The sequence below is a fragment of the Liolophura sinensis genome, chromosome 7 (genome assembly GCF_032854445.1).
Source record: "Liolophura sinensis isolate JHLJ2023 chromosome 7, CUHK_Ljap_v2, whole genome shotgun sequence".
Taxonomy (NCBI): Eukaryota; Metazoa; Mollusca; class Polyplacophora; order Chitonida; family Chitonidae; genus Liolophura; species Liolophura sinensis.
Window position 1 is genome coordinate 49,371,454 of NC_088301.1, and position 12,423 is coordinate 49,383,876.

The window sequence follows — 12,423 nt, forward strand, 5'->3', positions numbered from 1 at the left end:
GCCAGCCCTCTTTTGTAAGCTACTTGTCTTACTTCTGGCAAATTCAGACATACTTTTGATTGACAGCTCCCCCCATACCCATTCTTAGATATAGAGAAGAAATCAATAATAAACTTGACAAAAGACTGGATTCTTTTGTTTTGTTTTGTTTTGTTTTTTGGTCTGGCAAATAAGGTGACAAAAATGCTTGGCAGCATCTTTGATGTTTACAGTGGCTTTATATACCTGTATACAATAGGCTTAGCTATTGTGGATACAATGTTTTGACTGTCTAATGTTTGTTTAATACATGCTCAAGCTAAAAGAAGCATTCATTTTGTATGCTGCATGTAGCACCAAAAAGACCAAGCTCTTGTTTATGGGAGTCACATGTAATTCAAGCTTAACATGGTTGGATTTATGTGATTTATGTGTGTGTCCAAGGGAATGTGGTGTCATTTATGGAACATGGAACAGACTATGCTATTGGTTAGGAAAATTACTTTGGTTAGAAACTTTAATCAGACATGGTGTCATGTTTTCCTTGTAGCATAGACAAACCAAGCATGTGCATGTAGCTTGAAGAATCTAGGCCTTCGTATAAGAAGGTTGCTTGTAGTTCAGACAGATCAAGTTGTTCTGTAGGATAGTTTCATGCAGCTCAGATTGTCTACATAGGAAGTTACATGTACGTGTGGGGCATGAAAGATGTGTTGCATAAAGATGCCATGCAGTAGAAAGGGTAAAGTGTATATATAACTTATGACGACGTAAGATGTGTAAGTGGTAGTGTTCTGGAAATACACTTGCCAAATTTATGTCCTATGATTCCAAAACTTCCCACAAACAGCTGCTAAAGTAAAAAAAAAAAATGTAAATTTCTTGTTGTGAATCTATTAACCTCCAGTTTGTCAATTTAATGACAATTGGTCATTCAAAATTCCTCATGTTATCTGGATCAGTTGTGCATATTATTTTATGCAAATATGAGCTTGTTCCTGTATTTACTACATAAATTTTGATGTATATTTTTTTGTCTCTGATTATTTTATTTGCACATACCTGTTTTAAAGTGTGTTTTATATTCTATATTATTTTAATCTTTTATTTTGCTTCCTAATACTATTGTTTGATATACCACAACATTTTTTTTATCTTCCTTTAGCAGAGGACATTATGGGTCTCAATGTTGTCAAACAATCCACTTTAAATTTGACTGTGATCATTTACATTCCCTATGTGTTATGTTGAAAGATTTTTAAAACTGAAATTTCAAGACTTGATTGCTGTCAAATACTAGTAGTTGTTTGATTCAGTTTATTCCAAATACTCAGTTTTGTTTTTATTTATGTGCTGTGTTCATGGATTTTTGCTTTTTTTTTTCGTTTTCTTTCTGTTTACTTTTATTTATAAGGTAAAATGCTGTCATTGCATGTTTTGCAAAATGTATATTTACCTACATAATGTAAGCTTTAATATATGACTTAAATTATATATGTTTACAATCTTTGAAAACCTGGAAGGAAGGCGAATTCTTTTATTTTAATAAGTACTCTGATTAATCTATGTATGAATCTCTACCAAAATGTACTATGTTTTTATTTATTAGGTTAGGCATAAAATTAAGACAAAGAATCTGATGATTACACTGTAATGATTCCTTGGAATGTAAGGAATTCCATTTAATACTTGACTTTTTGTGGGATCTCAGTGTATACCTTCTTCAGGAGCCCGCATGCTGTCGAGAATAAGAATTTCCTATTGTGTATCTATTAACAGCTGGCTGGTCAAGATACTCAGTCATACAAAATGAAATGAAAATCATTTTTCTCAAGATGAGAGATTTGTCAAAGAATGCATGTATGGTATCACAAATTCTTGCCTGCATAAAATTATTCTTAGATATTTAGGTGTGCCATAAGTGTGTAAATATTAAATCGGGTTCACAGAATCGTGTTATTCCCTATTACTGAACCAAGTGCTAATTAATATTCTTTGCGATTTAGACCATTGTGTGATCCAGTTTTCTGGTTTGTGAAATAAGAAATAGAATGTGAAATGCTCATTATGATAGGGGTGTAATTTTGGCATTTTTGCTTAATGTTATTTAGGAAATACAATATAAGTCTGTGCTGTGTAGCCTTTGTATACTCATTAAGCAGTTTATTAAATCAGTTTTAATAATTTTAGTCTTGGAACAATAGGCTCGATTGTACTTAGAAGTCAAGGCGCCCGACACTGTTGCCAAATTCACTGTATACATTAGCCTATGTATATTACATGGGAAGTCACTCACCGCCAAATGCATACATGTTTTAAATCAGGTTATGTCATAGGCAGTGAACACTTAGTATGTACAACAATATTGCTTACATGTGATTGCATTATATCTGATAGAAAGTCTTAGTGACTGCATTCTGTGATGTCCCATTAATAATTTTTCTCTAGATGTGCATTTCAGAATTGTAACTTCTTTTTCCCGAAGGACATTTAGCACATTCTGTTATGTACTTATAGATTTTACTTATGTTGTTATTGCTGAAGACAGTATTGGCCATTGAAGAATAGTCAATTGTTTTATGCTATTATAGTCAATTTGTGCAACAAGAAAAAAAAATTAAACAGATCACAACTGGATATTGTTGAAATATTTTATCAGCTGTTGTTTTCATTTGTATTTTTTGGGCAGCTAGTTTAAAGAGTTACTTCTTAAGCGACATAAATAAAACTTTATTCAGTCAAGACCAGTTTTTTAGTCAGCAGGCAAGTAGAAATCGAATAATCCAATTGGGTGCATGGCTTTTTTTTCATATTCTGTTTTAATCTTTTATAGATATGTGATGAAGATTATGATGCATAAGTTAAAGGTCTATACCCCTGTGTAATGAAAAATATCTAGATAAACATATTATATACTGTTCAGCCAGCAGGCACTTGTATGCTTGGCACAGAGAGAGTTTTGCCCCTGGTCAACTCTGTTTTGTCAGGTGGAGATCAGTAAAGAACAGGTAACCTCTTTCAATATACAACATACATATAGCTGGCTTGTAAACATGGAGATTTTAGCTTATACCGTACATATGTAAAACATAGTGGAATAGTACTAAGGTATTGAATTCTCTTCAAAAGTCTCTAGAATAGGGTTATTCATGTAGAATATTCAGTACATTATCCATGCATTACCCATTGAAAGTGTACTCCACATATAGAGGTGAGGCTTGCCAGTCTGAAGCACCATGTGTAACAGTTCTTGTGCTTTATTCGATTCTCAGTGATCACTGTAATACATTTGTCTTTCAAAAGAGTGTATACTGTAGTCCTCATTTCCACATTCATGTACAGTATGTATGTATATAACAGATTTACTAGACATTTGACGGTTACTAATCTGATAATAAATGGTAGTTGTGCTCTCATCATATACCGGTCAGTTTTGCAGTGTACATGTACATTGTACTACTTAATAAATGCTATGGTCATGTTTCAAGTTAAACTAAATGTATTTAGAAATGCTGTCCTTACAGGATGGGGTTACTGTTGAGTAGAAAGACAGATTACATGTTAATTAATTATCGGTTAAAATTGTTGGAATTATGATTGATATTATCCTATACTAAGTGATTACACTTTAAACTATGAAATTTACATTTTAGGGCATACTCTTAATTGTTGCAGTGTTAGCAGGTTACTTAAAGCTATAGACTAAAGAAAAGCCATGAATTCTGAATACATCAGAAAATGGACCTTTCATAGATAGGTCTTTTTATTGTAGCAGCGATATAAATTGCACATGAAATTTGTTCCACAAGTTATGCAATCTTATGTCATGTTTTACTTAACCACATGGTTCTTTATCAGTGCAAGAACACATTTGTTGAGATGTCTGGAAAGCTGTTTTATTGGAGTGAATAAAAGCTAGATGGTAGTAAAGGATTCTCTTGTCTGTCCCTTGATTAAACTGTGACTAAGCATTTATGTACTGTAACTTGCAGTGCATAATGAAATATTCATATCGATCGGTTTAAATGGCATGCCTCTACTTCGTATAATATTTATCCCACAGGTATAAAACTATGCATGGAAAAGTACATACTGCTTTTCTTACACCTCTCTATGTTTACTTTACATCACGGGACACAAAGTCAAAGAGCACAAAACCTCTTTCAAATTTTGTTTCCAGCTTGATACACATGCACTCTTGTTGTCTAGCATCATTATTTGGCACACCTGCAACAATTTTATTAATGAAAGTGATGTTGCAGTGATGTAAAGCACAGGTACAGAGGAGCATATGCACTCTAAAGTATCGCTAAAGCGAAGAATTTTGGTAATTTTTGTCTAACCTGCACATACAACTGTCCAATTACTAAATTATTGAATTCCTTGGGGCTCCAGAAGATTGAAGTATGGGGGGTAGTTCTGCTGGGTTTAGGTCCTTGAGGATTCTAACCCAGCCTTGGTTAGGTGATCTTTAAATTCCCTTGCTCTCACTGTTCAAAGACCACTAGTCTTTGACCAATATGGAGTGCATACATGCATGTCATGTGAGAAGTGTGCAAGTAACTTGCCAAAGGCCGGTAGTTTACCCTGGCTGAGCACTTTAGTTTCCTCCACTCAGGAAACTGGCTGACATCTTAGTGAATTGTTTTAGTATAGTTTTAGTTAAGAAACAATCACAAGACATCTAAGTACAGAATAATGGATATATTCCTTGTTTTATGACTGAAGAATCTTGTCAGGCAATTTCCGACAAGAAATTTCCACTAGACACCATTGGGAACAAGAAAACACTTTGCCATGCCCGCAACACTGTATTTATCACATCCTGACAGTGTCTCTTTGCAGATATAGCCTGAGTATCGAGTTTGTTGGTTCATCAAACTTCTTCATGTAGCGTTATCACCTGAAAGATTTTGTCACGTTAAGGACACAAGCTCCAAAGTGCACCTGCAGTGATGTCACTCAGTGCCACCTTGCTCATCATTTACTGTTGGAATTTTCATTGTTCAATAACTGATCGCCTTGAACTAGAAAGACATGCCTTTTCCTCACTAGATTTACATTCCCGTCACATTTTGTATGAAAAAACTTTCACATGACCCATTCCTGTCTGGCTGTACATTGAAGTGATGGATTGAAAATCAGTGAAGGCATGCACTGTATCTGATAAGAGATTTGTTCCTCAAACCTGGTATTCAAAAATTAACACATGAACCACATGTACATTAAGTTATCTTTATTGTACTTTAATTCAGATGAGAACTACACATGATATATTACATTTTTACAGATATTCAGACACTGAACAAGTCCTGTTCCTCACACCAACCCCACCCAAAACTACATGAAGCCTGAAAATGTTCTTGCAGACCACACGTGATGAACATGGTTACAAAGAAGACATTGCCAAGTCCTACACTTGAAACAAGTACCTGTAATTTTTAATGACATTTCTTTAGATCGACCAGCAATGACTTAAAAATAGAGATTTAACTTCCTCAAAGCTATAAATTCTGCACCCTCTGGAAGAGTGGCACATCCTTTCACGTTTGCTAAAATATTAATTATTACTTTGCATTACATATGTAATGTTTTTATTTTTCACATCGTTTTGATGGAGAGATGGGGATTAAACTGACTTTCAATATTAACAGGTACATCATTTAGAATTTTAAAGGAAGAATAATCTTACTAGTTATATGCTCGTCTCTTTTTCAGGTATTGCTGAAGTCATTTGCCACTAAGTATTACTTCACAATGCAAACTAGGACTTTTACAACGAATATGGGAGTCAATCCCATAGTCAATCCCAGCATGACACACTCAGGCAAATGTATTGATATAGGTATAATTGTCTGGATGGAAAATGGAACCAAAGCTCACAGTAGATGTTTTCAAAATGATTAGGACATCAACGTTCCAGTTCACTGAAAATGAGTTTTCCTGATGTTCAAAAAACTCCTGATGTTGGCACAAAATTGATCAATCAGTCATTGCAAAAATGATGGATAGAGGACTAAAATCCACAACACTGCAATACACTCTGACTTCACTATATCCTATAATCCAATAAAAACTGACGTCATTTCTCATGAATATATACCATGTGATGATCACTTTAGGTGGATTGTTGATGAACAGTGTATTTACATATATTCAGATGAGCAGGAAGTTTTTCCTTAGTAAAGTTTTTTTTTTTTTCAGAGTCCAGGATTTGTGATGCTCAGGAGGAGGTTATATTTCGGCTGTCAGTAACTTTGCCTTGGCCCTTATTCACATCACTGATGCACACCCACTGGCCTTCCAGTGATTCCTTCCACAAGCTCACCTACAGAGAAATATCAATCAGCATGAAAACATTCGATTGGTGTTTTAATACCATTTTTAAGAATTTTTTCACTTACATGACAACTTTCAGGTTTATTGACAATGGAAACGAATGTGCCCAGAATAAACCTTCTGACTTGAGGCCATAGCCAAAGCAGTGATAGATGGATCTGAACATTTATTTCAGTTTCATTCTTAATCTTCTCCTAAAAAGAATGGGTCCATTTTACCTATTGTAATTTCTACAGGTTTCATCTTCTGTGTTTGGAAATGTAGACAGCAATCTCAAAAGAGCTACACTTTAATGAATGTATCCCTTCCCTTTTCTACATGGAAATCCCGTAGGGAGGAAATGACGTTCGTGTAACAACTTGCATAGTCAGATTTCTGTTTTAGATGACATATTGTTGTACTTGACACAAAGGAAAGTAAAAATCTGAACTTGTGTCAAAGGGTTGGATGTATATACAAGTCACAAAAAATTTATACTGAAAGACAAATATATAACAAGAAAGACAACAGTTAGCACGCTTAAAGTGTAACATTAGACACATTTAAGAAACTGTTTTCTCAGTTTTCTTCCAGTCAAATTCTGAAACACAGCCACAGAGGTTTGGTATCTTACACTTAAAACAGGAAACTTACAACTTCCAGTCATTCTGAGTACTGACACTTCAATTTATATGATTTTCATACACTGTTGTAATGAAAATGGCAGGCCAAACTTCACATACCTTATTATCTCCACCTGAAACTGCGAGTATGTTTCCAGTTATAGACCAGCTCACATGCCAGATTACGTCATTAAATTTGTGTAACACTTTAGATGTCCATGAATTGCTGTTGCCATCATTTGTCCAGATAATAACCCTACAGTCCTGAAAAATGAAACCGTAACAGCCCACAAGATTACATCACTTTTATGAATAAAGTATCATAAGGCTTTGTTATACTGGGTACACCTACAAACCAATCTAAAAATTTAATGATATGATGGTAATGGTGAATTACACTAGGTATATGGTGAGTAATTAAAAGACTTCAAAATATATGTAAACTATTACAACATAATTACAGGCTGCATATCTACAGATAAGTGTTTGCACATACTTGTGAACAGCTGGCTATGATGCTCTTTGGAAGACCTATAGAGGGCGCCCAGGCAACATCCCGCACCCAGTCGCTGTGTCCTTCAAGTTTTTGCGCTTCCACCCACTGTCCGTTATCTTCATCAAATCTAAAACACATAAAAAAAAAAAACAACCAGGTTAACCTAAACAACAAACTGACCTTAGTAAGCACACATGTGCAAAAAATTCTTATTATTATATTACTTCCTGACATCTTTCATTTAGACCACTTGTGTATAATCCTGATCACAAGCATTAATATATATTCTAACCAGCTGATCTCTAAGTAAGTGTGGAAAAATATTAAGATCTTGAACCTCCAAATTTTCACAAGGCTGTCACATCCTCCAGATACAAATCTTTTAGCAGGAAGAGGTCTTTGGCCAGATGATTCTAGGAGTGTGTTAGGAGAGATAGCCGGTGCCCAACTGACAGCATTACATCCCAGCTGAAACATAAACCACAGTTGGTTACAAAATTCAGCCAAAATAAAAATACAGAAACTTTCAATTTTTCATAAGTAAACAACAGACAAAGGAGATATACTGATGTCAGCAAACAAAACTTACATTTTTCTTTCACGCAATTTATTTTCCAAGTAGTAGTAGTAGTAAACTAAGTACATGCAGGAATGACACAAGAATGGCTTTAACTTACTGAATGTGCGTTGTTAATTTTCTGCTCATCCCATGAATCACCTGTTGACGATTCAACAAAGAACAAAGACATTGTTTGGATGAACATATTTTATGATGGAATGGGACAATACAGTGGGCCTGGTTAACTTGCTCCAAAAACAAGGTTGGAACATGTTTTTTGTTTTATTCCCAATCTTAATTAACATTAGAGTAACATCTAATACAAGATGTTTAACCCAAGCTAGCAGATTTCTTCAAGGCCGCAGCCCTAATATCTAAAGTAAAGAAATCTTAATTAACATTTGTGTAACATCTAATACAAGATGTTTAACCCCAGCTAGCAGATTTCTTCAAGGCCGCAGCCCTATTATCTTAAGTAAAGAAATCTTAATTAACATTTGTGTAACATCTAATACAAGATGTTTAACCCAAGCTAGCAGATTTTTTCAAGGCTGCAGCCCTAATACCTAAAGTAAAGAAATCTTAATTAACATTAGTGTAACATCTAATAAAGTAATAAAACATACTAACACTAATGGAGTTGTACATGGACTTTGGGGAAAAGTACAATTTCTTTTCAAATGAGCATATTCAACTTTGATGCTTGTATAAGTGCCAAAGCATTTGGATAAAACTGTGTAGGTACTCTTTTAATGACTTATGTCTTTACATAAAAATGACAAAGCCAGGAAGGACATGCCCTGTAAATGACTAGACACATTCATGTGGATATGATGTCTTAAGTCAGCTGTTGCTGACATTTACCCAGTGATCTTACTCAGGACGAAACAGATGATAAAAGGTGATACTTAATGCATTACCTAACCATTTTTTTGTAAATTTTCACTGCTGTATTAAAATGCTTACATTTCAAACAAAGAGTTCACTTCTTTATCAGCTACAGATGCCACACTTTAGCACAATACAAAAAGACATTTACCTAAAACCTGAGCTCAATATATGCCATACCTTGCATAATACCATCACTAACATTACTGTAGCATTACTTTCACTTTTATTGGCCGAGGAAGCTTGTGGTACGACATTAGCTGTGCTAGCATGCTCTACCGGCAAGCCAACAATGCCCTTAGAATAGTCCATTACTTATTTTATACTTAACAATATTAACCATTTGTGTCCCCTGAAAATGACCAAACTTGTCCATGTAGATATATCTTATGCAATTAAAAAAATATATCAACAAACTGTTTCAAAATGTCACAGAAAAATAAAAAAGATAGGACATACATGTATAGAGTACTTGACAAGGTAACATTCTCACCTGTGCTGGTAAGGATCGATATTGACCCATCTGAACTTCCTGCTGCCAGAATTAGTCCATACTCATGTGGTGCAAAACAAACCGAATTCACTGAAACATGTCAAGAGACATGCATAGAATTTTAACATCTGCAATATTTTCTTATCTTTTCTTAATATTATTGGAGACATCAGGTCCGAAAATCAATATCAAGTTTATAACAAACAAATATTTATTTATTAAAAGATATTTTAAGAGACTGCTAAACAATGTCTCTCTTTTGGAGACAGTACAAAGCTTTTTAACAGTCAACAATCTTAAAAAAACTCTTCTCCCTTTATCAAATTTCTGCCTGCTCTCATTCCTATGCCATGACTGTTCAATAATGTCACCAAGATGTGCTTTACAGTGATTTATATTTGAAAAGTCATCACTAACACAACTGAAGTACAATAATTATTATATATTCTGATCATTTTTCTTTGAATGTTTCTGCTAAACATGCTCACCAGAAGAGTCATGCTGTGCATACTCATGAAGTTTTCCCCATGATCCATTTGTTTCTTTCCAGATTATGACCTTTCTGTCATAGCCACATGATGCCAACAAGTTGCCATACATTGGATGTGCCAAGCTAGTTGCCAGACAGGACCTTCATGTCTGTGGAAAATTAAACATTCCAATAAACAAATCATTTCATTTTCTAACAAGAGTATAAAATGTTGCATACATATCTGTTAAACCATTAATAAACTAATCATGAACACCAGGCATTAAATATACATTAAAACAGCTCTCCAGAAGTGCATATTAAATTTACTTTTACATTGTGAATATATCAGTGAATAACATCACTGGTCACAAATATATGTGGAAAGGAAGTACAATCCTAAATTACCCTTTTAATGTAGCGACAGTTGTGTGTTGACCATTCTTCACATCAAATATTTTGATTGTACGGTCTGAGGAACATGTTGCTAATTTGACACCATAGTAATCCATCTGAGCATCATGCTACAAATGAAAGAACAAACAAGTCTGACTATCAAGTTTTAAGCGTAAGTACTATTGTGGTGCTACGTACTGTCATCATTCAACTATTAATAATGAGAGAACATTTGAAAATGATTTTCAGTTGAAATGAACCGTATGGAAGAAAAACAGTAGTAAAGTGATATAAAGTTTCAAAACTATACAGCAAGATTGATCATCCTAGAAATCAACATACAGGGTGCAGGCAAATAGGATCCAAGGAATCACATAGCATTAGCATAGTACCCAAAACTCCAATTCTACTCTAGCCTCATGAATAAAGTCACTTACAATCATGTCTTCATGCGCTGTGTCAATTGAATTGATGACAGATACCTATTTAAGGAAATGAAAACAGAACAGATTAGATATATATATATCGGCCATTACTTAGGCAGTAATCTAAAAGTCTTATCGAAGACATATTAAAATCTACCCAGTATGCATTGTCTCTGACAACATTTTGGACAGTTACATAGTTGCGCACAGCATAAATAAGAAAAACGTTAAGATGGCCATGATAACAAAGACAGCCAACTAATCCACATGGCAGGACTGAACTCAAGTTGTACGTCAGAGCTGGTGCTCTTGGCTGGGTCGTGAAGATATGTTGAGTTGTTTCCACAAGTCACATTTATCCTCATTAAGCCTTTGGTGTGGAAACTAATGTGACTTGGCCAGCTGATTTATGGGGATTCTCCACTAAAAAGCCAACATATATAGCAGCCTTAGGTCAATATAGCAAATCGTTACAGATCCACAGTGTCTAGTTTTAATATTATTATGGAGTTAGTTTTCAGGATACATATGTATAAAAGATTGTAGTAAAAATATCTGTCAGCAAATGTGCTTCTTTACAGGAAAAACAATGTAACAGGTAAGGCCAAATAAAAGTCACATGGCATGTTATGAGGGTCAGGAAACAAGGACAGTGACCTGTCAAAACATAAAGCTACGGACAAGAGGCCTGAGAGTTCCATATTACTCAAGCAGCCATATAAACTGGTTTCACATATTTGCAACTTTTAAATACATTCTGTTATTTTCATTATTCGCCTTTAGACTCATCTTGCTACTCTTATTTATCTATGTAAGATCCATGCTGTCAACTCATCCAAACTAAAACTAAAGAAAGCATGACATTAGGATCATGTCCACCTGACGCCATCTGCCAAAAACGTGTTCTCATGCAACCATTGGTTTCTGTATATTTCTGGTCATATACAGAAGAACTTACCATTTTGTTTTCCAGAGGCCTTTACCAAATCACTGTTCTTTTAGAAATCGCACGTATATGTACCAGGCTAAATAAAACACCACGCGTTTCAAGAGTTCTGTTTCCAGTGATGTTTTGTTGGCGAACGTGGCAGAATTTCAATCACCGGCTTCCGGACATACCTTTTTATCCTCCTTTTTACGAGAGATGTAGACAAGGGAAGTAACCACTGATGCGTTACGATTAACATTAGTATATATGTTTCTGGGTATTGTCCTTAGACTTTGAAAAGACATTTGACTCCATGGAATAACAAATGTCTTTTATTGATTGCGCCCTACGGAATTTTAAGCTTGGATTTAAATTTCCAAAGTTAATAAAGTTATTGTATGAAGATATTAGCAGCTGTGTCATAACTAAAGTAGTGTCAACTATAACGGGTTTACGCTGATACGATTGTGGAAACGCTTGTCGCCTTATATTGTTATTTTGCGTGCCCGAGTGTTAAACAATGAAGTTAGACATTAGTCAGACATTAGACATTAGTTATGTGTATCTATATATTGTCTTTTTCTTGGGCAAGGTCCATCCTGTCACTGTCCGCCAAAGTGCTGACGCCACTGAAGTATCCTATCCAGTCACATTATACTGACACTGGGCCAACCAATCCTGTTTTCCTTGCTCTAATTTCTCGTTGCTGAACACCAAGCGAGCAGCATCAAGTACCCGACTGTATTTGATTCCGCCTCTCCCGACATCGACACCGAACTATCTGGCCACCGAAGCGGTCATGTTGTTTAAAGTTTTGAAAGCTTCCTCTAGAGTGAAAAATGAAAAGAA

The 12,423-nt window shown here is 34.9% G+C and overlaps 1 protein-coding gene across 1 annotated transcript; it reads right to left on the reverse strand.

Moving 5' to 3' along the window:
• Nucleotides 1-5,200: 5,200 nt before the first annotated feature.
• Nucleotides 5,201-11,744, reverse strand: LOC135470361 (protein SEC13 homolog). The gene is given in 11 exon segments (XM_064749248.1): nucleotides 5,201-6,307; nucleotides 7,041-7,184; nucleotides 7,417-7,543; nucleotides 7,754-7,884; nucleotides 8,094-8,134; nucleotides 9,357-9,446; nucleotides 9,845-9,964; nucleotides 9,967-9,995; nucleotides 10,234-10,349; nucleotides 10,659-10,703; nucleotides 11,605-11,744. Coding segments are annotated over 11 exon segments (951 nt in total). The 5' UTR covers nucleotides 11,608-11,744; the 3' UTR covers nucleotides 5,201-6,202.
• Between the last annotated feature and the right edge of the window lie 679 nt (nucleotides 11,745-12,423).